Genomic DNA, 27,288 nt, shown 5'->3' on the forward strand with positions numbered 1-27,288 from the left:
CAGGATGTGAGCTCATGACACCGCCCCTTGCCCCGCCCGCCTCGCGGTGCCGGTTCCGCGGCCCTGAGTCCCGCCTCGTTTCATCCTGCCGCCGGGGCTCGGGGTCCCAGCTCTGCCTGCGCCAGGCGGGCTGCGCCAGTGAGTGTTGGGGGGGGGGGACCCGCCGCGCGGTGTTCCGTTACCCTGGGCCTGGCCCCACGCAGCGCTGCCCCGGTGGCGGGGCCTGGGGAGGGGCGGGAGCCGCGGCGGCAGGGCCCGCTCGGAGCGGGGGGGCCCGGGGGAGCGGGGGATGAGCTGCGCGGGGCTGGGAGGGAGCGGAGTGAACCCGTGGCTGCGGCCGGTGTGAAATAAGTGTTGTGTTTTTGCACAGGCGGACGCGGGAGAGAGCCCTGGTGCGGTGCCTGCTCTCGGGAGGAGGTGCCGCCATGGGGAACCAGCTGGCTGGCATCGCCCCCTCGCAGATCCTCTCGGTGGACAGTTACTTCTCAGACATCCACGACTTCGAATACGACAAGAGCCTGGGGAGCACCCGCTTCTTCAAGGTCGCCCGAGCCAAGCACCGGGAGGGGCTGGTGGTCGTGAAGGTGTTCGCCATTCAGGATCCGACCTTACCCCTGACGAGCTACAAGCAAGAGCTGGAGGAGCTGAAAATAAGGTTACATTCGGCACAGAACTGCCTTCCCTTCCAGAAAGCGACCCTCTCTGAGAAGGCTGCGATGCTTTTCAGACAGTATGTACGGGACAACCTGTATGATCGAATTAGTACCAGGCCGTTCCTGAACAACATTGAAAAAAGGTGGATCGCTTTCCAGATCCTTACTGCGGTGGACCAAGCGCACAAATCTGGAGTCCGCCATGGGGACATTAAAACAGAGAACATCATGGTGACCAGCTGGAACTGGGTTCTTCTAACTGACTTTGCCAGTTTTAAACCAACTTATCTTCCTGAAGACAATCCTGCTGACTTCAATTATTTCTTTGACACATCACGGAGGAGAACATGTTACATCGCTCCCGAGCGCTTTGTCGATGGCAGTATGTTTGCTATGGAGTTGGAAAATATGCGGGACCCTTCAACTCCATTGGTAGACTTGGCAAATAGCAATCAGCGAACAAGAGGGGAGTTAAAACGTGCAATGGATATCTTTTCTGCAGGTACTTGGAGCCATCGAGAGAGACCAGTGTGTGGTTTATGATTGTGTGTCAGGATGCAGAAAAGCTTATCTGGGGTTTTGGGGTTTTTTTTGGTTCTCTTTTTTACAGTGGGCTTAGAGAACAGCACATGGAAAAACTTGCATATTTTAAGCATAAGACCCAACCCCAAACCCTTAATTCACAGAAAAAGTATAGACACAATAAAGTAAGCTACATAACTTAAGTGCATCACCATGTTATCTGAGGAGGGAAATCACAAACTGTTCTGTTATGGCTCAACTCTGTCCTGGGAAAGAGATGGTTCTGCAAGCGACAGACCATCATCTTCTTGTTGCTGAGGTTCCAGGGATGCATAGCATGTCCCTCATGGGACCCAAGAGGAGGAACTAGTCAGTGGTTCACTGAAGGTCCAGCTGACCTGGGGACTGAGCCAGCTTTCAGGGTAATTTGGCAATATTGGCTTTAGAAGCCCCTTCTCATTTTGTTTTCTTCACAGGCAGGAAGTTGGATAACTAAGTAAGCTCCTGTCATAGTCCCATTTGCAAATATTTGATAGAGTCCGACTGTGGGAGCCTGTCTTGAGTCTTGGGCTTGTCTTGAGCTTGCCTTGAGCAGTTTGAAAGCCATAAGTTTGGCCTTTTTTTTTTCTTTTTTTTTTTTCTTTAAGTGATTGAAAATTTGAATTTAAAGGTAATGGTTACTTCATTTTACAAGCTACTCTTATAGCCAAACTTCCAGGGTACTCCACTGATAAAGCAAGATGCTGACCATTGGGAGCAAACTGCAGGAGTGGGACCTTTGAAGAGAATGTACATCATGTACACAGCAAAGGGGGCCATGTTTTTCAGTCGTTATTTCTCAACTGTGCTTATGAGCTTGTGTGAATGAATATATGCTGTCTCCCAGCATCACCGTGGAAGTGGAGGTTATTTCTTTACCTTTTGTAAAAGGGCTGCTTAGTTTTGACCTACTGCCCCATCCATGCTGACTTGCGGGCACTCTTCCACGTGAGAGTGATGTGGGTTCCTTTTCTGGTGGTGTATTTTCCAGCTGGCAGGTGGATGAAGTGACTACCTCATGCTTCCTAGTTGCAAACTTCTCTGCTGTTGGCATGTTTGAAATAAAATACTTGGGAGATATTTCAGGCATCAAGTGTAAAAGCCAGTTTTTGGAGCTTGAGAAGCTTTCTCCTTTCCACAAGTTAATTTGGCAACTCATTTGCCTCATTCTTAATCAAGCTATGAGTTGCATAGGGTTTGTTCTTGCCTGCATATAGAAAGAAAAGTTAAAGTGTCTGTTTATAATCCTCTGACATCTTTGAAATTTTGTTGTTGTTGTTGTTCCCCAGGCTGTGTAATAGCAGAGCTCTTCACAGAAGGTGTACCCTTGTTTGATTTATCTCAGCTTTTGGCTTACAGAAATGGCCTCTTTTCCCCTGATCAAGTCCTAAACAAAATTGAAGATTGTAGTATCAGAGAACTGGTAAGGATGACTACAGCATTAGAACCATTTGTGTGATGTGTTTGTAGTTTATTTCACCTACTTTGGTGACAAATTGCTTATTGTTTGGGTTGGTTTTTTTTTTTGTATTACAAATGTCTAAACCTTTAATCTTTCTCTCCCACTCCCTCCTACTTCTGCCTTTCTCAAGGTCACTCAGATGGTCCATCGTGAGCCAGATAAACGCTTAGCAGCTGAAGATTATTTGAAACAGCAACGTAACAATGCATTTCCTGAAATATTTTACACTTTCCTTCAGCCTTACATGGCCCAGTTTGCCAAGGAAACGTTTGTATCAGCAGATGAACGTATATTGGTCATACGTAAAGATCTGGACAACATCATTCACAATCTCTGTGGGCATGATCGCACAGAGAAAGCCGAGGGAGAGACAAAAGAGAATGGGCTGGTTATTCTAGTGTCTATGATAACTTCCTGTTTACAGACTCTCAAATACTGTGATTCAAAACTGGCTGCTTTGGAACTGATTCTTCATTTAGCACCAAGATTAAGTGTAGAGATTCTTCTGGATCGTATTACTCCTTATCTGTTACATTTCAGCAACGACTCTGTGCCCAGGGTGAGGGCAGAATCTGTGAGGACACTAACTAAAGTTCTTGCTCTCGTCAAAGAGGTGCCACGCAATGACATTAACATTTACCCAGAATACATTCTGCCAGGCATTGCACACTTGGCCCAGGATGAAGCCACCATTGTCAGACTTGCGTATGCTGGTAAGAGGAAATCCAGTCAAAACTCCAAATCTTGGGCTTTTCTGTATTTTTTTTAACTGGTTTCTTCTCTGTTCAAAATCATTACATAGCTTGCTGTTTCTATTTCAGTAAATCTTCCCAGAAGTCTCAGAAATTACTGCAGGTAAAGACACCTGTATTCACTTAAGCTAACTGGTGCAGGTAGTGGCAGCAACTTAATTATTAATGAGTTGACTTATACTAACAGATGAGTTTCCAGTGTAGATCTGTACCCAGAGTAAATAATTACATTTTAAATAGTTGACAAAATGTGTTCGCTCTCTGCTAGATGAGTTAACTTTTTTTAAAATTAACATTCATTCTTCTGTGTAGTTCTGCATGTAAAAGCAACTTGCAGAATGTATACTTGTGCTTTGGGCTAGGGCCTGGATGTAGCACACAGCAGGTCTGCCCACAGCTAAGGTCGGGGGTCAGAGTGCAGAGCCTCATGCTCAGGGAAGCAGCCCTGGCTTTATTCCCTGGGTAAGCAAGAGAGTAACAAAGAAATGTACTCGTCCAAGCAGTCTTTGTGTAGCTAAGTATGTGAACAGGGCTTTCTGAGCTTGCCTACCCTTTGCTGCTTTTACTAATTTGTCTTAATGGACGTTTCATTAGCTCAGATTGTTTGCTTAGAGTGGCCTGATTGAACTGAGTAAATATGAATCTAACTTAAAGCATCAGTGTGTTGCTATGCTTCAGAGTTATTTTCCCACAAAATGAAATTTGATATTCAGGGGCTGAAATTACATTATTTGCTATGTGGAAGGACTGGCTTATACTGTAGTTTCTTTGTACGTTATTCAGATATGAGTTCTGCCTGGTTCAGGAAGAAGCTTTGTAGTCATGCCCATATTTGCCATTTATGATGTACCCTTGTTTGCTATGACTGGGATATTTTTTAAGTGTGCTGGTTTTGTTTTTGTTTTAAAGTTATAAATGCAGAATTCAGTTGAAAATGTCTCAGGTGATATTTTTCTTTTGTTTACGAAGTAAGCTGATAAAATAATTATTAAAGACAAAGTATAGTTAATGAATAGAACCAATTGCTTTTGGTCACCTTGATCTACATTTAGGGCTTTATGAAAGAACCATTTTTTCATGCCTTTTATTTGTAGATTAGAGAAAAAAAATCTTGTAACATTATAGTCTATTTGTAATAAATTTTTAAACGAACTAATATAAAGCTGAACTTGTTAAATAAGCTGAAATGGAAGAAACAAAATGCAATCTCCTTTTCTGCAAGTGCAAAAAGGCTACAGGTCTCAGTACCTGTAGAGTCGAGTTGCATCTGCTTACACAAAGGTTCTCTCTGTGTTCAGCAATTTGACTTTATTTTCAAACTGAGTACAGCCAGAATATTTTCTGAAATTTAGAAAGGTTATTTGAACTGTAGATTGTTAAGTCTGATTAAATTGCCTTAATTTCAAATAGCTTTTTTTTTTAAGAAAGCAATTTAAATTTCAAATACATATATATTTAAAGGTCATCTACTACCTGAGTTAACTTGTGTTACTATAGCACATTTTTTGGAAGTGGTCAGACTGGTGACTTACAGGATTTGATCTGGGTTGTGGAGAGGCTCCACTGGCACGCTGCTGTTGTCTTGGACGACACTCAGAATGGCTGTTTAAGTGGGACTTCTGCCTTGATGGGATTATTCCTGTGCCAGGAGTGGCCTGACCCATATAATATAGCCTGAGTTGCTTCGGCAGCTTCCAGACAGTGCAGAACGGTGCCAAATGGCATGGATAGATATGGGGACAAATGTTCTAAAAGTGGAATCCAGCCCTCAAGGGTAACCCTGTTATTCCCTAGGATACATATCCTGGCATGGTGGTTTTGTTGTTTTGTTGCAGTCTACCATGTGGGCATGTTAGTTAATTCAGGTTGATTGGCCTTTAAGTTCTATCAAGTTATTTAGTCATTAGCCTAAGATTAGGCTAATGGGTGGCATTTAGGGCTAGTTTTAGAAGGCTGAAATTAGTCCTTGTTACCTTGATATCTTTACAATTTTTTCACTTGTTTACATGACAAAAGTACCATGTGATTTGATGTACTTGGTAGCTTTGCTGGGGTCCGGGTCAACAGAAATGCGTTGACCAGAGCATGTTGTGTAATTTCAATCCCATTTGCCCATCGTGACTGGTATTGTAAGTGGTTATAATCTCTCATCGGGGGATCATCAGACTGATGTAAATTGGCCAAGTAGAACAATTCATAACCAAAATATTTTCCTTTGCAGAAAACATAGCATTGTTGGCAGAAACAGCTCTGAGATTTCTGGAGTTAGTACAGCTGAAAAATCTGAACATGGAAAATGAACCAAATGGTGAAGAAATGGATGAAACGTCTCACCCTAGTGATAACTATGACACAGGTAATGTCACTTCTACCTACCTTGCCTGCTTATAATAGCAGATCATGGCCAAAAGCTCCTAGTTAGCACTTCCCATTTAATAGGAAGACTAAGCTTAAAGAGATGAAGAAGAATGCTTTGCCTCTACCAGCCCCAAAGCGTGTGTGTTACTGCTTAATGCAGAAAGATACCTCTGTTCTGAACATTGTGAAAGACAAGTATATAAATGAGCACACTTTTCTTCTTCAGAAGTTCTCCAGGTATAACTGATGCTGGCTGCATATCCAGCTTCACTCACAGTCTCATGAACAAGTCAGCTGCAAAAACGTCTGTATTCCAAATACCACTTCCATTGAAGCAGCAGGCAGTGTTAGCTTTGAAAAACCTGTCTAATTCTAGCATAGTCATAGTACTGTATTTTTCAGTTGTTCTTCCTTCTGTTCCTATGCCTGGCAATTCTTGTCTATCTTTTTGCCTGAAGATGCTGAATCTATGGATGCCAGTGGGCAGTAACACTGCTGTCTGTGCTATTGTAACTGTTGCACAGAGAAGGAGTTAAAATCCTAAGGATGGCTTTTATTTTTCTTTCCCTTGGGAAGGAGGGATGGTAATAAGTGACCTTTGTGTCAGCTTCAGTGCCTTTTAGCGATGCATAGATTTCCAGAACAATGCCGGGCAAGCCTTCAAAGCTGGGAAGAGTTCATGGTTAAAAACTGTCATATATCTTTTGGGCTAAGTAGATCAATCTGTGACTAATCATAATTGGTAAACATCCCACACATACTCCACTTGATAGGGAAAAAGCCATGTTTCAATTATCTCTTAACTAGTTGCAGAATGATATTTCAAAAAACCAAAACAAACCTACCAAAACCAAACATAAAAAAATCCCCTTCAAGTTCCTTCACATAAGGCATGGGGTGCTCAGAATTGCTGGGGAGTGAGAGAGGAAGCCCCATTGTACAGGCTGTATTTCTAAGAAATACCATCCCCTATCCCTCAAAATAGATTGGAGATGAAAGAAGTAACTCAAGGAAGAAAGAAGTTTGAATAGGTTTTTTTTTTTTCACCCTTTTAAAAACTAAGCATGAGAAATTTGAACTGAGGAGGCATTTTTCTCATGTGACTGACAGACAGAGTCACGATAGAAAGGAAATTAACTGGTCTTCTGACTGCAGGCAAATGGTAATCAACCCTGCAAACCTGGGACAGCAGTGGCTGAAATTTTTGTGCTACTTGTTTGAGAACCTCCCTTGTACGGCTTTCAGTAATAGCCAGTGTATTAACAATTCCATTATTTCCATTTAATAGAAATTTTTTTGTTGTTGCAATGTGGAGTAGAAGCCACAAGGTCATCTTCAAATTTTTTGTCGGTATTGTTAGGGTAAATGCTGATATTTAATGAAATTGGAAGTACTCACTTTTTCAAGTACTGTTTATTCCTCTCTGTATCCTTAATGAAGCCAATCTATCTACCTAACTAAAAAGATACTCCTGATCTGTTGTCAGTTCACAAATTTTGAAACTCAGTCAAATAAACATAGGAAACCAGAATTGCCTTGAAGCATTTTGTTTACTGTTGTAACATTGCTGCTGACTCATTCTGATGCTTCTTCACATCTACATTTCACCTATATATATAATGAGATGGATCATCTTAGTTGAAGTTATGACAAGTTTAGAATATATTGCTCTGGTAAGAAAGTCTCATATTTCTATACTCTTTGGCTTTGCCACCATCTCATGCTCAGTCTGAAGTCTTTGGTAAGCCAGTCATTGGAATTGTTGAGGTTCTGTTGCATTGCCCATCTTACTGAGTCAGGTGTTCTTCAGGATGACCTATCGGTGTAACTCCTTTGGCAGCAGGTAGTACACATGCATATATTGTGTCTCACCAGCCTAAATGTTCATCCTGTTGTCTCTTGCAGAGTTGCAAGCCTTACATGAAATGGTCCAGCAGAAAGTTGTGACTTTGCTAAGTGACCCGGAGAATATCGTGAAACAAACACTGATGGAAAATGGAATAACACGTCTCTGTGTCTTTTTTGGACGTCAGAAAGCCAATGATGTTCTTCTGTCTCATATGATCACTTTCTTAAATGATAAGAATGACTGGCACCTTCGAGGAGCTTTCTTTGACAGCATTGTTGGTAAGTGTTTGGTTTCAGCCAGACAGAGTAGAGAGATAATAATGTAAATAAATTAATTTTTGCATATCCTGGAAACTGTTAACAGTCATATAAAAGTCCTTTCTTAAAAAGATTTCTATAATTTATGGGAAAAGACTTTGCTGAATTATTGGGTGTAAATGTTTCCTTAGGGAGTGAAGACAAAACAATGTAAATACAAATATATTTTTTTTTTAGTCCAAATACTTAACACAAATGAGACTGAGGCATTTAAGCCTAGGTTAGATTAAAGTAAAAAATAAACTTTAAATGCTATTTTTTTTGAGTCTTTGCTAAAGCCACTAACTCAAAAAGCTAAATTATGACAAGTAAATACTAAGATTTCTGCAAGCTGTCTAGTAGATGCCACATGTGTGCATGGTCCCATTAACTTCAGTAGACCTGTTCATACAATGAAAACTATGCATTGGTATAGGCTAAAATTATAATTTGAAAAAAACTTTTAGTGCCTTAAAACCTCACTTAAAGATTCCTGTCAGGTCAGAAAACTTAATAAATATTTTAAAAATCTTACTTGCAGCTGTTAACTATATCTAATGTTGCATATATGTAGGAAATTATTCCACAAGACTATTGCTGAGAGTCAGTGCTCCGGATGTGTGGCTCAAGAAAACTTTCCCATTGCAGTAGCTGGGGGGAAAGTAGTACTTCAGGTACATGGGCAAGAAAACCAAGCATGATCAAACTTCCAGCAGGGCCATTATGGTAGGCACATGTTCCATTATGACTGGAAGCCATAAAATGCTGAGCTGGCAAACCCTGCCAAGATGTGATGCCAATAACTTGCCAGAATTTGTTTAGAAGGAGCAGTGGGGTAGCTAAAGCACAGGCACAGTATCCTGGCTTCTTGCAAAAGACATGTAGAGAGATGTGAGGCAATTAAGTGTAAAAGTCAAGACATGTAACTTATATTTTTAACTTCTCCTCTTCCAGTATCTGTTCAAAACCTCCACAGAAGAATACAGAAAAAGTTCAAAATTTATATTTCTGTTTTACACTGTTTTACTTAAAGCTTTTGCACATCTTTAAAACTGAGCTCTCTAACTCATGTTTAAGTATATGCAGGCGCTGCTGCCTGTGGCTGTGGGCAGATGTCCTTCTGTAAAAGTGGCACTGAGGGAATTTCTCTTACCTGTGCTATTTCTCCCTTATTCCTCTCTTCCTTTTAGCAACTGGTTGCAAAGCCCAGCATTAATACATGAGCAAGTATATCGATTATTACCTTATTAGAGTAAAAGTGATAAAGCTATTTTATGTTTCATATTGATTCTGATGGGAAGACATTGAATTTTCTGGTATTTATCAATCCCAAATAACTGGGTTAGAAGCAGAGGCAGTTACGGTCTATGCTGTGTACCACATATGACAGTAGCAACAATAAGCCTGAGCTATTCAATGAAAAACTAATTTTTTTCTCTTGAGAACAATCAGAGGACCTGCCCAGTTGTTTGTGGGAAGGAATGTTAGCTTGATGGATTTAAAGCTAGAGGAAAGATCAGAAATCCAACAAGGACCACCTCCCTGAACGTTGCCAGAGATTAATTATTGTAGATGGATTTTCTAATCCAAACAAGCAATTCCAGATGACAGTTTCACATGGCCAGTGGCTAGTTTTCATGTGGGAAAGGAAAAAGAATAGGAAAACAGTTTCTCTTACTGCGATGCAGTTGATATATTTTTGTCCAGCAGCTTCAAAGGAGTTACTTTCATTTTGCTTTTGATCTTGGCTTCTTTCTAAGATTTTGAAATATATTTTAAAATTGGGTTTATTTTTGAAACTAGGGTCAAGGTGGTTTCATGATGGCAAACAATTTGAGACTAGTAAACTAAACAGCAAATCTTGCAGCCATTTCAGGCTGGAAGAGTTTTAGAAGATTGTTCTAAAAGTTCCTTTTTGACTATAAGTGATTCTTTCCTTTGTGGCTAAGTGAATGTATGTTATAGACTTTCTCTGCTGATAATTAGTCCAGTATCCCATTCAGTCTTTTCAGGAGTCCGAGTGATACTCAAATTACAATCACTGCTAAGTTAAAAGACAAAATCCTGCTAACAGAACCTTTCACTGTTGTTCACTTTCCTTTCCATGTACCAATGCAGGCACTGCCATCAGGAGCACTGCTGGTTTTGCTCTCCTGTTTCAGACTTCTGCTGGCCAGCTGTGTGCTGACATCTATGCCTGGCATCTGGAAGGACCTTTGCAGATACAGGGATCTGCTTTTATCAAACAGTTTTCTGAATATTGGTCTAACTTTGAATGAAAAGCAGCTTTTTTTTTTTTTTTCTACTGATTAATACCTGTTTTGAGAAGTCTCTGTGGGATAGCAATTTTAAACTTTGAGGAAACACAAGGAAGTACTGCTTTGGATTTTTAGATGTTCTTTTTATGTTTCAGGTGTTGCTGCTTATGTTGGCTGGCAAAGCTCATCAATACTGAAACCTCTGCTTCAGCAAGGTCTCAGTGATGCTGAAGAGTTTGTCATTTATAAAGCCCTCAATGCTCTTACTTGTATGTGCCAGTTGGGGCTCTTGCAGAAGCCCCATATTTATGAGTTTGCTTGTGATATTGGTAAGTACTACATAAAGCTTCACTGTCAGCTTAGCTGTCCAATATGCAAACCTATAGTACTATTTTGGAATCTACTCAAAATGGTGTTAATGAACTATTGCTAGTTGGACCATGTTAGTGCTCAGAACTCTAAAATAGTAATTTTGGTGGAACAAATTGGAAGCATCTTCTCTGATTTTATATAGGACAGCAGCAAACAACACTTAGTTTAAAACCTCTCTGCTTTAAGATCTTTCCTTGTTCTTCATGCCAACTGCCTATAAAGAAAAACTTCTGGTTACTCCTGGAAGTTGAACAGGCACATAAATTGCAAACTCTTACCGATCAGCCTTTGATGAAGGGGGCAATCCAGTCCTTTGGACAATACGTGATCCTTTCTTACCCTATTTCTAACATCATAAAAACCCGTTTAACTCAATAGAACCTTGAATACAGAGTTGGTTTCTCCTTCCTCATCAGGCTTATCAGTTTAATTTAGATGTGCCCAAGATCTGCCAGCTATTTATAGAAATGAAAATACCAACTGATCTTTTGAGATATAGTCTGCTTCTTCCTAATGTTATCGCTTTTCAAAAGCACTCAGAATTTGGGGCAAATGATCTGTGATTACATCTCATGACTAGATGCAGTCCCTTGATTACAACCCACATAATTGAGATGGACTTCTGAGTCTGATAATCTTACAATGCAAGTAGTGACTATTCAAGGAAGAGAGGGCAAGAAGGAAGGAATAACGTATTTACTTAAAAAGAATAAATTACTGGTATTAGGATTCTCCATAATTGTCCAGAGTAAGGTTGAGATTTATTTTTTTATTAGTCTCCTTTGCAAATCTGGAGTTGACAATTAGGGATTGCAAGGAATAAATAGGAAAAATATGCTTTTTGGCAACAGCAAGGAAGCTGAGCAGCACAGGCACGGTGAAGTCCATGAACTAATTTTCTCAGTATGAGTGTTTTAACCTTGGTGCTCTGCAAGAGCAAAGACTTAGTTTGGGGGTAATTCTCAGGGAAGGAAATGGCATCACAGGCCACCATGTACAGGATGATCCCTTCTCTTTAATATGAACGATGTATTTTAACAGCCCGATTTTCTTTCAGCACCTTTCCTGTGTCATCCTAATCTTTGGATACGTTACGGTGCAGTTGGATTTATCACTGTAGTAGCACAGTATTTGAATATCGCTGATGTCTACTGCAAGCTAATGCCATACCTCCATTCTTTTATCACACAACCAATAATACAGGTAAGACTTCAAATAATACTAATGTGAATATATCTTGACTAGTCATAATTCTTAAGTCTGTCTTGGCCGTGGTCCTGGCTACAAGAACAGGGAAAGAGAATGGAGAAAATCTGATATGACCAAAACAGGAAGATATTATTTTCATGAAAGGAGAGAAGTAGAATCTAGATTATTGGCACAAAAATTATTGCACATGATTAAGTCCTACATGATTTTTTGTTATTGTAAGTTTGAAAGCATCTCTTCAGGACTGAGCTGGAAACTGGTTTTTAGAACATGCCTTCAGAGGAAGAGATTGTGTTTTATATTAATATTTGCAGATGTCCAGTTACTGACTTTCAGGCTAGGAAAAAAAGCGCAAACATTGTAGGCATGAGATGACAGCATTTACTGCTAGATTTCCCCATGTTTATATGGACATCATCCTCCTCCATGTTGACTGGTCTCTCTTCTGAATTGCAGATAGATAAAGAAATAGTCCTGCTAAGTGTACTTAAAGAGCCTGTTAGCCGTTCCATATTTGATTATGTCTTAAGATCAAAGGATATCACAAGCCTCTTCCGACACCTTCAGATGCGTCAGAAGAAGAGGAATGGTGCTCTCCCTGACTGCCCACCCCCAGAGGACCCTGCCATTGCACAGCTGTTGAAGAAGCTACTTTCACAAGTGATTGTTTTTTATTTGTACTTTCAAAGTCAGGCTCGAGATTCTTGGGCTCTGTATGTCTCCACAGACACTAACCTTGCAGTTGCTGGTCTGAGGTTCTGATCCTGCAAACCATTGACTTCACTGATTTCAGTATATGCTTGTAGGACAGAGTTCAGAAGTTAAGGAAGATTCTGAAAAGATTTGCCAGAAATAGGGCAACCTTACATTTGGATTTCCCAAATACATCCTCTTTTTAAAGACTTCAGTTGTATGTTTCAGATTTCTGACACATCTGTGATGGTATCAGTGTTACAGAATATGTGCTGTGTATTGTGTTGGAGAGAAGAGTACGCATTTGTTGAACAGATAGACATGCAAGTAACAGTGCAAAAGCCAAAGGGAGCTGGAAAGTGTTGAGGCTTGTATGTGACGAAGGGAACACTAAGAATCACCCACACAAAGTAGTGAGAACTGGGAAGAGGAAGGACTGCAGCTGAGGGGCGGGGGGTGTCAAGTTTGGTTTGGGTTCCTCCCCCCCCCCCTTTTTTTTTCTTATGGCTTGTGGGCTGTAAGCATGGCCTAGGTGGCAACAAAGCAGATTGCACCAGACAGCGATCTGATATTAAATGCTGTTTTGCCCTTGCACTATTCCTAGCCCTGTTCCTGAGGATGAAAGATATTCTTATACTACAGCAGCTTACCCAAAGTCTTATATGAGTGATAGACTGATGTCTTGAACTCTGGACATGTGCTCTCTCCTTCCACTTCTGAGCCAGTCATTAATCTTACTGCCTCTTACATCTTCATGCCTTGATGCATGTTCTTGTTCAAAAGTAAATAATAATATCTTTTCTTTTATTCTATAGGGGATGACTGAGGAGGAAGAAGACAAACTGATAGCACTGAAGGACTTTATGTTAAAATCAAATAAAGCTAAAGCCAATATAGTGGATCAGAGCCACCTGCATGACAGCAGTCAGAAAGGGGTGATTGACTTGTCAGCTCTGGGAATAACTGGGAGACAAGTGGATCTTGTTAAAACAAAGCAGGAGTCTGACGACAAACGTGGTTGGTATATGTTGTGGTCTGTATAGCTAAAGTATAGCCTTTCTTTCAGGGTCAGAGAATTAAGTCTTTAATTTACTCAGCAAGTGTTCTCAGTAATTCAGCCTACATAAATATCACCATCCTCGCTGAATTTGCAGTAAGAAAATTACTGCTGCTGTTTGAAATGTGAGGTGCTGAAATGCTCTCTGGATCAGTGAAAGATGGGGATATTTTGCCCCTGAGAGTATTTGAATTAGTTTGACTGCATTTGTAGTAGTAATATGCATAGGATGTTTAGCTGATTGTGACAAACAGGACTGTAGTGACCCATAGTAACAGTGTAAATTATGAAGGTTACATTTCTGCTATCTCTGTTTCTTCTCAAGAAGTGATGAGCTCTCTAACTGTGAAAATCCAGGATGTTTTCATGAGATAGCCTGGAGAAAACTGAGGCCTAGGTGTGATGCTGAAACAGGCTGGCACTGAGGAGTGCCAACTGTTGCTCACCCACCAAGTACGTGCTTTTTGACCTTAGGGTTCTTTAGCTGCTCATCCACACCCATTTTACTTTGTTGCCTGCTCCTCTTTCAGCTTGAAAAACTTCTTATATTTCCTTGTTCAGCTTTGAAATCCACTTGCTGCTAACTCTATTCCAGTTCTCTGTATCCTCAAAATTCTTCTCTTCCAGACAGTGAGCTTCCTCTTTTGTCTGTCAAGATTGTAAGGCTCTCCTGTGTACACCACTGATAGGTTCTGTGTTTTCAGATTTAAAAATACAGAAATATCTGCAAACCAGATAGCTATTGCCATCTTATTTACAGACTTAAGATGCTAATTCACAATTGTTTTGCGTATCATTTTAAAGGAAAGTACTTAAGTACAGGATTTTTCAGGTTTTTGCATCCTGTGGAGTGAGGAGTAGACAGGATTTAAAAGTTAGTATATGAATCTGTATTTGAACTGATTGACTTCACCCCAGACCGTCACCTGCAAAGTCTTCATGCTTTTAACTTCTTCACTGACTTTGTCCAAATTTAATTTTCCCTATGTTTTCATTTTGCTTTCTATATTTTACAGTTTTAAGTGACTCCAGAGGAATGCTGAAAATAAATAAATTTCCTATTTACAGATAACATTCTTGAATCTACAGGTGATGTTGTGATTGTGATGGAAAACTGATTGTATTTGACACTGACAATGATTTGCATACTGTGCTGTTACAAATTTACCCGTCTTATGCCAGTAATGGAGTAACTCTCATAAGAAAAAATTGTCCTGTGGAGTCTAATCCTGCAGCCTTCTAGATGCAAAAATTTCCCCATACTGGAATGATTTAGTGCATAAGTCAACTGTAGGATTAAGAAGGTTATAAACAGAGCGCTTTCCATGTGTGTTCTGTTTGCCTCATAAATCCCTGTCAGCAGGCTTAAACAACCTAGCATTATGTTTTTCTCTATTAACTTTATAAATAAAAAAATTGGCACGTAAACATTGGACTCGCATGTAGTCTGAAAGTAATGACCAGCCTGAGTGAATGTTGTCATGATTATGTTTTTTTTCCTCTCCCTCCTCCTCCCTGCTGATTGCTTATAGCTAGAAAACATGTAAAGCAAGATTCAAATGTAAATGAAGAATGGAAAAGCATGTTTGGGTCCCTGGAACCAACTAACATCTCCCAGCCAGTACCCAAAGGACATGGGCAAACTACTGATCCTGAAGCCATCCAGGCTGGGAAACCACTTCGTTCAGAGTCCTCAGCTGGCATTTGTGCCACTTTGTCGTCCTCCCCACAGGTATTGCTGAAACATACTATCTTTGCAACTTAAACTGAAATGATTCAATTGTTTTAGAGCCAAGTGGTACTACAGGGATGTGGTGGTTTCTTTTCTTTGGAGGTTATTTTACACTGGTACTATTCCCTGGCGTCTTCTCCAGCAGAGTAGCTGACTTTCAAGTTCTTATTTTTAAAATAGCGATTGAGAGAGGATGGAAATAAGTTTGGTCACTTGAACAGAAGAGCTTCACTAACAAATAGATGCCTTGCATGAAGTGATGGGGCTTTGTGGATTAGCCGCTTATTAGGTAAGCTGTTCTGGCAGGGAAGACTTTTCCTCAAATTGCATGCCCTGATACATGTGGGAAGAGAAGAGCTGTCATGATTTTAACTTGGAACTGGTGTATCACATCATAGCTGCATTTAGGCATCCCGTACCTGTAACACTTAGTACTGGCTACAGAAGGATGGACTGAGAGCCCTACAGGCTGTGGAGTCATCTCTTGACACTGAACACTGTTTTCTGTTTGGTTTCTAGTTGGAGATTAACTTCTGCTAGCTGCTACAGGGAAATGCTTCACACTTTTATTTTGAAGCCCAATATAAACAAAGGATTGTTCAAGACCTAACCTGTAATTCTGTCAGTCTTGAGGGCAATAACTGCTTCTGTAATAATCACATTAAGATGTGTGCATGGCACATTAGTTTCTACAAATAGAATACAGAACAGACTAGGCAAACAGGGTAGAATAATGGTTAAGCTTTTCTACAAATAATAATTTTCACTATTTTTAATTGTTTTCATGCAAGCATGAAATTTTTAAAATGCTAATTCATTGCTAATTGATTCAATAAAAAAGATTTTTTCTACTTTTCTTCAGTGTGATCCAGTAATCTTAAGAGCAGGATTTATCTGTGTGTGGAATGTAAGGCATATATTTTTAAGTGCTTATCTCTTACAGGCATCTGATGGAACAGTTTTTCAACCCAGGAAACTGACCATGCAGGTACTGAGCAGTACAGCATCCCCATCTGCACACCAGTTACGCATCACCACTTGCAAAACTGAACTTCAGCAGTTGATCCAGCAGAAGCGAGAACAGTGTAATGCAGAGAGACTTGCCAAACAGATGATGGAGAATGCTGAGTGGGAGAGCAAGCCCCCACCTCCAGGTAAATCACAGGCCACTGAAGTTATTATACAAAAAAAAAAAAAAAAAAAATCATTTGAGTCAAAACATCATTGTGTCAAGGAAAAAGTGCAAAAGATGAGGAAAAGAGGAAATTATTAGTTTACGAAACGTGCCTGCTATGCAGAACATCTGTTTGGCAAAATACATGCATGACCTATGAAAGAGGGTCTGGAACCTAGATCTTGACCTTTGCAGTAACTGACCCAAACCACTGGTCTGAAGCCCAGGTTGTGCACTCTGTTCCAGTCAGTTTTCTGAAGTGGGTTGTTTGTTGGGTCTGCTGTATATGCCAGATAACTTGCCATCCTGTAACAGCCTGTAGCTTGATTTGGGCAAGGGGAGAAACACTTGGGAAATGTGTTTTGTCTGGGGTGGCTCCAGATTTTCAGGCATCCTGTGAGTGTTGTAACCTCTTGGCCAGGTTTTCTTACCCAGTGGCACGCATACTGGGGTGGGCTGTTTGAGCTGCCCTTGTTTACAAAGGAGCCTGTCCCAACCAGCAGTGGTGACAGTGACACAGTGCCCAGCCATAGAGGAGATGTGTATTCTCATACTACATTGTTGCTTTCAGAAGGGAAGGAGAGACATTTTACCTCTTGTTCCTCCTTGTTCTTCCCTGGTAGCAACACTCAGGTTCTGCTAATTAGGGCTCTGGCAGCCACTCTGGGAGAATATGTACAACTTTAAATCACAGTCATCTTCCTGTGGCCACAATTGAAATTTTGAAGCTCCAAACTGAGATTGGGGGTTACTCAGATTAGTCCTCAGCATTTTCTGCTGGTGTTCTCCACTCCATGTTCTTGTTGCTGGGTAACCCATATGGAGGTTTTTAAGTGGCCTATACTAATAGGTGTTCATGTGCTTAAACTCCAGATGTTGACAGCAGAGTCTGTACCAGCTAGGCTTGTAGTAATCAACACAGTGATGCTAAAGTCTTTTGGGAAACCTAGCATTAAACATACATATCTGGGTGTATACAGCTGCTGTGTCAAGGGAAGTAGTAGAAAATCATCAGGAAAATACTCCAACCAGATAGTGTTCGAACATAGCTAACTTTGACTGGCTAAGCCACATGTTTGTCTTCTGAAGAGAGTTTTACAACCTATGAAATAACACGTCTCAATAGAAGCAGCTGACCTGCTCTGCCATGCAAGTGTGTGCCAGAAGAATGTTCTTATTTAAAATTTGTGTCTTATTCTGAAATTTGCTGTGGTCTGTCCTTCACTATCATCATCTGCTGTTAATCCTTTGCTAAAGTAGATGCCTGTTAGAAGTGCAGCCAGATACTTCTGCATTGCTTATTTCAGAGGAGGAAACATCACACAAATGTGGGCAATTTCTTGGCCAGAGTTATTTCATGGCAGCTCAACTCCTCAATTTCTTTTTGAAGGACTGAAGTAAATTTTCTCTGGGATTTAGAAGAGCTGTTACTTCATTTTACTAGGTATGTAAGGCTGACAGTGGAGCATGTAGTGCAACACTGAGCCTGTCAGTTCAAGCACTCTACAGACAATCTAGGAGCTTAAGTCTGTTCAAACGTGTTGCTCGTTATGTGCATTTTGGGCATATATGGGATTGCCATTTGCAGCACAGCAGTCTGCATGCTGGTATCTGTACAAAGGCTACATAGAAGGGCTCTTTGTGATTTCACTGAGTGTACATGGAACCCTTACCCAGATCTGCCAAGAGGGTTTAGCTTAGAGTTGGACAAATGGGCTTTTGCCTTTAATATTTAAAATGCCTTAGCTCTGTTTCCAGTGCCTTCCATGCTTTGCAGCTGTAATGACTATATCATGTTATAGCTGTTGGTGGATGGGATCAGGGAGATTTTCATGTTCCTAATTAACTTATGAAATCAACACCAAAATTTATGGTTTTGTTTTTCCTTGTAGGATGGCATCCCAAAGGATTGTTGGTAGCTCACCTTCATGAACACAAGTCTGCGGTGAACCGTATTCGGGTCTCTGATGAACACTCCATTTTTGCCACCTGCTCAAATGATGGCACAGTGAAAATCTGGAACGGCCAAAAAATGGAAGGAAAAACCACTACAACCAGGTAGCTTTAAAACTTGTGGGATTTGGGGGCTGCTATTCTAGAGTGCAAAATAAAGTAGAGTGGGGAGCAAAATATGAATCACTTGTGCTGGAGATATCAGTAATGAAATATACTGGTGTTCCTTGCACATGCAGCTATAAAATATTAGGTTGCTGTTTCAATTAGTTAATAAAAGAAAAAAAATGCTAGCAAATGCAAAGGGATTGCTTCACAGTTGTATTTACAGGCTTTTTGGTTTCATTTCTATACATACATAAATATATTCTGGTGCTGCTGTTTAAAGCCATCTGAGTTTTTTGGAACAAATTAACTTTATGTTTAACTGTCTCATCCACTGATACTTGATGCAGGAAAGCTGTATTGCTGGTTGAAACACAGGTGGTATGGTATGCTACTTCGATATAGATCTAGGTTAGGCTTTTATTTTACTGGTAAACAGATGTATGCTTCTGCAGTTGGAGACTGTCATAACCTAGACGTTCAAAGATGGAGAGTTAAGCTTGAAGAGGCAACACAGGCTTTGTTGCTTTCTGATTTTGGAACACTTATAAAATGTTATTTTCAGAGCACTCTCAAGAGCCATTGGGCTTAAGTAGGTGTTTGAGAGAAGTAATTTTTTTTTCTTTTTTTTTTTTTTTTTAAAGTGGGACAAAAAAAATTTCCTTTTTTTTCCTCTCCTTCTCTCTCTCTCCCTCTGTACTGTTTAGATCAATTTTGACATACTCTCGGATTGGAGGACATGTAAAGACACTTACATTCTGCCAAGGCTCCCATTACTTGGCTATAGCTTCGGATAATGGTGCCATCCAGCTTCTTGGTATTGAAGCTTCAAAGCTCCCTAAATCTCCTAAAATTCATCCAATACAAAGCAGGTATGTACTTAGAGCGGTTAAATCTCACCACAGATCTCAAGCTGTTACTATGTTCCTCGATTAGATTGCTTGATATGCTCTAGGCTTCCTGCTGGCTGAGCCCAGGCTGTATTGGAAGGCTGTACTCCATGACCTTATCCTGCTTCATAAAGAAAGGTTGAAAGGCAACTGTGCAGGACTGAGAAATCATAGCTCTAGGTTATTGGTGCCTCTGGTGTCACTGGACTCATTATAAGCTTGAAATAGTCAGTCTGAATAGTTCTTTTATTTATGCACTGGAATAGGTAGTTTATTGCCTCCTCTGTTACAACGTTAATACTTATAAGGTAATTTTGGAGGTTCTTTTACAGGTCATTAGATAAATGTTTACAAATGTACAACATGTGGTTTGGCCTCAGACCTGCAATTTTTTTCTCTCAGGCTTTTCATGTGAGTAAGGTGGCAAAGATACGGGGGATGGGATACTATTTAGGGGAGTCTTTGGGGGTGATTTAGCTTTTTCTTACCTCTCTCCATATGAGCAGTTTTTGAATATTTAGCACAGATTCAACAACTTAATCTTCCAGCTTGAGTGAGGGACATGTCCAGGCCCCAGCAAATCTAGCAACCATCTCAAAGACCTCTTTTCTGTCTAAAGTAAAAGTAAGGTATCTGTCTCAAATGTTCTCTTTTATTTGGGGTTAAGTTCAGAAATTAAATAAGCCAAATCTAATGGAGACTGAAGCTACAAACTAGATTTTTCTTTTTGCTATACACTGCATTTGTGCCTGAAGAAGGTGTCCATTTGCGCACACAGTAAGTGATTGATGACAGTGCTGGCAGTGTAACATGGAGAGGGGTGTTCCTGCCTGTAAACTCTGGGTAGATGAATATCTGATAAACATGAAGTATGAATGGGAGAGAAATATCAAACACACTTGAGACACCCAGAGCACAGAGCTATGTTTATGTTTGTAAAGAGCTGCTGACAGCATTTTAATAGCCTGTAGAAGGCTTGTAGGCCCTATCAGCCTAAAGGCTTGAGAAAGCATAAGCGTCTGTTGTACTAAAATTGGAAAGTTGTTTCTGGCAAATGCCTTGAGAAGTGACCTGAAGAGGAAAATGCTATTCAGCATTAGCTATTGGAAGGAGTCTTAAACTTGCAGGCAATCATATCTGTTTCTAAAGTAGTTTATTCTTTTAACCCAGGTCCTTAGATCTGAAGGATGATGGCTGTGTGGTAGATATGCATCACTTCAATTCAGGAGCCCAGTCAGTACTGGCTTATGGTACAGTTAATGGATCTCTAGTTGGATGGGACTTGCGGTCTAGCAGCAATGCTTGGACACTGAAACATGATTTGAAGTTAGGCCTCATAACTTCATTTGCTGTGGATATACACCAATGCTGGCTCTGTATTGGTAAGCCTATATTTCTTGGTAGCTTCTCTTTATCTCTTCTGGTTTTTCTTTACAACAACTATAGCTCAAGCTTTTGCTTGATCTGATTCAACTAGAATGTGCTTTTCTCAAACAAGAGGAGAGAAATACCTCCTGATCTATTTGTGGGAGGTATTCTGCCCTCTAAGTATTTGAGGCTGAAGCCACCTTGCTAGGAACAGAGTACAAGGATATGGGCAAAACCCCCATGTATTTATTCCTCTGACTATGGGAAGCTTTCTCTCACCAGGAACAAGCAATGGTACTATGGCATGCTGGGACATGAGGTTTCAGTTGCCTATCTCCAGCCATTCTCATCCTTCCAAGGCCAGAATCAGACGCCTGCTCATGCATCCTGTCTATCAGTCCTGGGTAATTGCAGGTAAAAGATGTCTTAAACTTACCTCACAGTTGCCAGAGATTGTGATTAAAGCAGCTTCTGTTTCAGCTTCTGCTTCAGGCCCTGGGGGGAGTTGTGGGTTTTGGTTTTTTTCCTTCCTTGTAGTTTTTCTTGTGCTTTGCTTGGGGAGAGGAAAAAGGGAAGGTTCATAGTTGTGTTCTGCCACTGTGCTCTTCCTGGCTTTTTGAAATTAGAGAGAGAAAGGGAAGGGGGGAAAAAAATAGTGTTAAGCCGTTATGAAAATGACAGACAGCCTTTACAATTCTCATCTTCTGGGCGTTACAGTTCTCATGAGGGTCCCTCCCTGTGTGCTGTCTACCACATCACTTTTTAAGGACAAAATTTTATAAAAGACAAAACCCAAAATCGTGACATACATTGAAGTTGATGGGAATTCTGCCACTGCTTTCAGTGCCTGTGTAGAGCAAACACTGAAAGGTTGTCCTGTTCCATTTCCCACTTGAATCTAACCCAGCTGTGTCATGGGTTAAAGCTTTCAAAAATCTCCCAAGATTCCTCATCTGGTACACTCACAGCGGCTTTGTCCTCACTGCATGTAGCGCTGTCTTATACTTTTAAGTGTTTGTGTCAGGAACACATTCTGAAATGGACAAGTAGCTTAAACTAATCCTACAATAACAAAATTGATAAAGTTGCTGTAAAACAAGAGTAATTTGAGTTTCATATTTTACTTCCTTCTTAGGCTTCACTTCTTATTTTAGTTATTAACCACCCTGGGAGATAAAAAAAAATTATTGAAAAAATACGCAAATAAAGCAAGCTTCTCTGTACTTTCTAGTTTTTCTTCCCTGCTAAAGAATAAATAAGTGCCAAAGTTCATCACTTTGGAATACTATTTAAAAGTCCTTGCCTGCTAGGTTGCTGCCAGACATGTAAACAATCACTTGAACAGAATTCTTTGCCTGTCCACACTAAACAAGAGTGTGGAACATCATTGTAGTTGCTGAACTCTGTAACTTTGGATTGCTCTTACCTGCTCAGGAGTAATCTCCGAAGTCCCTGATGACCATGCTGAACAGACCATCCATCCTTCTCCAAGAAGGGTGAGAAGTTTTCTAGGGAGGAAACTGAGGTTTTAATACCTTTTAAAAAGGGTTGAAGATTAAAGCAGGTTTCATTTAAGCTCTCTTAAATGAGGCACTTTCACTCTAGGGAAGCTTCACTAAGCAGTAAAACCAACAAAACACATGCATGGCTTTACTGCTAAAGCAAGACTAACACAAATGCTGCAGAGAGCAAGTGGAGAGTCTCTCTATATCATACCCTCTGTATCATGTCAGTAGAACGCAGGTATCGAGAGCCAACTGACCTGTTTTATATTTTTTTTGCATTGGAAATATCTTTCCTATAGCTGTTCAAGGCAATAATGAAGTCTCCATGTGGGATATGGAAACTGGCGATCGACGCTTCACTTTGTGGGCCAGCAGTGCACCTCCTCTTTCAGAACTGCAGGTCTGGTCATGGGGTTTGGGGGGTTTTTTTTGGTTTTTTTTTCCTCCTCCTGTTTCTGTTCTGGAGCTGGGGCTAGAACAACCTCAGACTCCATGCTCTGCGTCAGTATAGTTACCTGTCTCTATGGCCTTGCCAGTTTGGCACCAGGAACTTGCCCTGGGATTTATTTTGGCACCATAATTGTTTTGCTGTCAAAGTTAAATCCCCTTTGTAAAACAGCACTGTAACCTGAATCTTCATTGGTATCTTTCCATCTCTGGAATGTACTTGTAACACTCACTCGCTATAGCCAGTCACGTTCCTATAGAAAACCAGTGAGCTGGTCAAGCCTGTAATGATTATGGCAAAGGCAAAATTCATGGTATGGCATCTTGTACTTACTTTTACTTGTTGTTTCTGGGTTTGTGCATACTTCAATAAGCATCTGCTTTTTTGCATGTTCTTTCTGTAATATAATGCCATTACTACACTCAGCTGTTAGTTTAAAGCATGAAGTTCCTCCTCTTCAAGGAGTTAATTGGGGAAGGAGCAATCTGGGATATCTTTCTTAAAACACAAATATATACACAAAAATAACCACAGCTGTTTCTATAAATGTTGTAAATGCGGATCTGGAATCTATCTAAACTTGAATTTGTACGTGCTACAAAGATTGCATGTTCAGTTCATTTTGGTCACAGACTTCACACACAGGGAACTTGTGATTCAGGCTAGGTTTCTGTTACATGTCTGTCCCTTAATGCCTTCGTAGTATAAAAACTTGAGCATGCTTTTCAGCATGATATGCCTGCCTGATTCTGTTAGAAACAATCTCTCTCACTTGCCATCACTGAGAATGTAATTTCCAAGATACCAAAAAGGCATTATGCAGACTTATATCTGTTGCATTGCTCTGTGAAACATAACGAATAAAAGGAAGCAATTTGTCTTAATATATTAAGATGTGACCTGCTAACAAACTAATTTGACATTGTCAGAAACATTTGAAAATTGGGTGGAGGGATGGGTGGATGAATGTGGTAAAGAATGCACTCTCTTTGTGAAGCGTGGCAACAGCTATTGGTGATAATTTATTTTTATATATCCCTTTTCCCTACCAGCCTTCTCCTCACAGCATCCATGGAATATACTGTAGTCCAGCATCTGGTAATCCCATATTACTGACAGCAGGCTCAGACATGAAAATAAGGTAATAAAACCAACAATGTTTTTGTTTTACACCTTCCCCTCTACCCCTGCTGGTGTACTAAATTTTGCCAAGTATTGCTTAAGTAAGCTCCAAGAAGTCAAAACAATAATGCTGAAGATGTGTTTGTGAGTAAGCATCAGTGAGATGAGAGAATTGTTCTCAGCAAAAATAGTGCAAAACTCGGTGCTTCTCTGAAACACAATGTGTACCCTTCTGTAAAGTTCTTGATAGGCTGCGTGACAAGAAACAAAACAATAACTTGTGTAAGCTTGATATGACTGATTTCTCTGTATCACTCTCTTCCGCTATGTGTAGAAAGAATGAGTGCCCACTCATTTTCGTTGTAAGAGCAAGACAGCTTTTAAACAGCTGTATTAAGGTGATAAAATTTAACATCTCAACTTGATTTTGTTTGTTTGTGTTTAGGTTTTGGGATCTAGCCTACCCTGAGAGATCGTATGTTGTTGCCGGAAGTCCTAATTGTCCATCTGTTTCCTACTACAGGAAGATAATTGAGGGCACAGAGGTGGTTCAGGTATTTTGCTGTGTTTGATAGGCACCTATTCTGCTTGCATTTTGGATGGTGCTGTGGGTTACATTAATTGCATGATGGCTTTAATTATAACTATCTCACTCTTACCTTTTATGGATGGTGTCAGCATTGCATTTTCAGGCAGTTAGGAAGAAGTTATTTTAAAAGAAAAAAATCAGTTGTTTTTGACAGAATTAGGCTTACCAAGTAATACTTAACATGCAGAAGCCAGAGTCACATTTCTTTTGGGATATTGAAATCTAGTGTCTTAACACTTTTGATTTTGATTAAGTCTTTGGAATGTCTTTTGTGTAGTATCTTAGCAAGGCATTGTGAGACATATTGGGACCAAAATAATATGGTAGCAGAACTCTGCAGTTTTTATTACATCCTTCAGAGTGACTTTTGGAACTGACATTGTTACTAGTTGTTTGCACAGTGTTTTGTTTCAGTGCAATTGAATGAATACTACTTCAAAGGTGACTGTTAAAAAAAAAAAAAGTCCAAGTCAGTGAGGGTCTACCTGTGCACCATGATATTTGAGTGTTTCCTGTGAAGTTCTTAATTATATTCATGCTATTGAAATAGTTTTTAGAACCGTGGAAAGCTAAGATGTATGTGTTGCTGTAGCTTCCCTCCCTATTCCCCAAAGGACTATCAAATCTTAGTAGTTAGTGTCATTGAAATAAATATGAGGAAAAAACATTCTTTTCCTAGTCAGAAAGCTATAATGTCAGTTCAGATTAAGACTTAGGTTGTGTATGATGAAAAGAAATGAATCAAGGAGTAATTCTAAGAAAACCATCAAAGGGTGGGAGATTTTGGGTTGGGTTTGTTTGTTTCTTTATTTGTTTGTTTTAAGAGGTTTTTTGATCTTTTTGCAACCTAGTATGTGTGATAATTGCCCTTTTCAAATGCTTACCTTTGTGTAAATAATATTTCTTACTTTGTACAGGAAATTCAAAACAAGCAAAAACTGGGTCCTACCGATGAGACCCCTCGGAAGGGTCCAGAGTCTCTGCCCGTTGGACATCATGATATTATCACAGATATCGCAACTTTCCAGACCACACAAGGGTTTATAGTAACTGCATCAAGGGATGGAATTGTTAAAGTGTGGAAATAAAAGTTGTACTAATATATAGTATGTAAATGTTTGTAATAAAGAAATAGTATTATAATAAAAATTTCAAGGACTCTTTCCAGATCATGGAGTAGAATGGACTTTAAAGACTATAAAGGTTATCTGTATCCTATCACTCTGTTAGCAGTTCTTAATCATTTCTTTTATTAAAGATGTTTGGTATCTACAGCATTTCCTTGAAATACCAAGCAGTCTATGAAGAAATTGTTTAGCCTGGTTTTGCCTACATTGTTCTTCAAGGATATTTCAGAAAATGATTTAAAGACGTTCCACATTACACATTCTAAATGTGCAAAAAGCAAAGAGCTGGTCCAAGTACTTCAGTATCTAGCTGCCCCTATGTTGAATTTGAGAAATGAAATAAGAATCAGTGTACTAATGTGCCTGTACATTCTAATAACTATAATAAAGTCCACTTGAGCTTCCCTGTTTGGTACTTGGGTCTCTTTAAATGCATTGTTCCTCTGCAGTGATTCTGTAGTCTCAGCTGCCAGAGCCATTGGGCTGTTAATTGTAGTTTGAGATCAGCTTAACCTTGTGTCAGATCCTCAACTGTACTTTGTGCCTTGTATCCACCTTGCTTTTGACTTGAGTCTAATGCTAAGCTCTGCTGTGGTGGGAGCCTAGAACAGCACCACTAGGATGGTGTTCTCTATCATTCAGTATGGATATCAGAAATAGCCAAAACACAAGGTTTCAGGAGGCAGTTCTGGAGGTCAGACAGGAGCAGTGACCTTTCTCACCAGTCTTCTACTGTCTGATCCAGCTTTTCAGTCTCCCTGTCTTAAGCTTTATCCTATGAGGTAACTCATTCTTTACCTGCATTTCCAGTTTCTGCTTTACAGGGACAGAAGGTTATTTACGCCTAAAACAGGTGATTCACCCCCTCTCCAGGGATGGACTCAGAAGGTCACTGGCAACAAACAGCACTAATTTGACAAACAATTTTTGAGCATGGCTGGAAACAAATAGAAGCCTGCTGCTCTGCAGAGTGTCTACTGGAAGCAGGGAATGCTCTTGTGAATTGGGTTCAATGAAAAGACAATGCAAGAAATACATGACTTGTTTAAAAAGAGTCTCAGAATTCACTGGAGAAAGAAACTTAACTAAGGATGACTGCTTTTAGAGACTCTACCTGCTTTTTGTTAGAGACTGCATTACTTGGATAATTTAGTGCAGCAGGCAGAAGTTGCCTGAAGTTTTAACATGTTAAAAAGAGGAAGTGAGCTCAAGAACAGTGTGACATTTCTATGCACACCTTTCTGCTCTCTGTTGTGCTACACGAAGTTTTTTCTTTGCTTGTATAGGGGAGCTGATACTGCATATGAGATTAAATATTTTGCCTCTTTATCTTGTATGAACTCGGTAATGAGGTAGGTTTTCTCAGTCCACTTGTATTGCAGAGTAGCAAGGAAAAGTTTGTACTACTGTTGTATCCATTTGGCATGCAGTTCTAAACAGATCCTTATACACCTGAAAGGAATCACCGCTTCAGCTACATTGGTTGGTGAATGGTTTTGCCCTTTCACAAAATAGTTCGATGAAAGAAGTTGAATGGGGCGGGGGGGGGCAGAGGGGCTAGGTATTGTAATGCACTGACACCATATGAAGCTTGTGAGATATTTTAAGTAGTATCGAACACAGGACTGTTTTGTATGGTGACTATCATAGAATCATAGAATGGTTTGGGTTAGAAGGGACCTTAAAGATCATCTAGTTCCACCCCCCCTGCCATGGGCATGGATACCTTCCACTAGGCCAGGTTGCTCAAAGCCC

At 40.1% G+C, this 27,288-nt stretch overlaps 1 protein-coding gene across 1 annotated transcript; it reads left to right on the forward strand.

Annotated features, from left to right (window-relative positions):
* Position 1: 1 nt before the first annotated feature.
* Positions 2–25,937, forward strand: PIK3R4 (phosphoinositide-3-kinase regulatory subunit 4). Its single transcript, XM_069808970.1, has 20 exons — positions 2–138; positions 371–1,155; positions 2,504–2,637; positions 2,807–3,389; positions 5,650–5,784; positions 7,692–7,913; positions 10,345–10,518; positions 11,619–11,764; positions 12,227–12,430; positions 13,279–13,480; positions 15,053–15,252; positions 16,196–16,406; positions 18,319–18,484; positions 19,192–19,356; positions 20,545–20,756; positions 21,025–21,156; positions 22,547–22,647; positions 23,748–23,836; positions 24,263–24,371; positions 25,324–25,937. Exons 2-20 carry the CDS (start codon positions 426–428, stop codon positions 25,492–25,494), a joined length of 4,086 nt encoding a protein of 1,361 aa, XP_069665071.1. The 5' UTR covers positions 2–138; positions 371–425; the 3' UTR covers positions 25,495–25,937.
* The last annotated feature ends 1,351 nt before the right edge of the window (positions 25,938–27,288 follow it).

The sequence above is a fragment of the Haliaeetus albicilla genome, chromosome 2, assembly GCF_947461875.1.
Source record: "Haliaeetus albicilla chromosome 2, bHalAlb1.1, whole genome shotgun sequence".
Lineage (NCBI taxonomy): Eukaryota > Metazoa > Chordata > Aves > Accipitriformes > Accipitridae > Haliaeetus > Haliaeetus albicilla.

Bases quoted from the DNA above. Each gene is read 5' to 3' on its own strand.
- PIK3R4 (XM_069808970.1), top strand. From the start codon at position 426: ATGGGGAACCAGCTGGCTGGCATCGCCCCCTCGCAGATCCTCTCGGTG. The intron at 19,357-20,544 runs GTATGTACTTAG...CTTTTAACCCAG, and splicing joins ATTCATCCAATACAAAGCAG to GTCCTTAGATCTGAAGGATG. The intron at 24,372-25,323 runs GTATTTTGCTGT...TACTTTGTACAG, and splicing joins AGGGCACAGAGGTGGTTCAG to GAAATTCAAAACAAGCAAAA.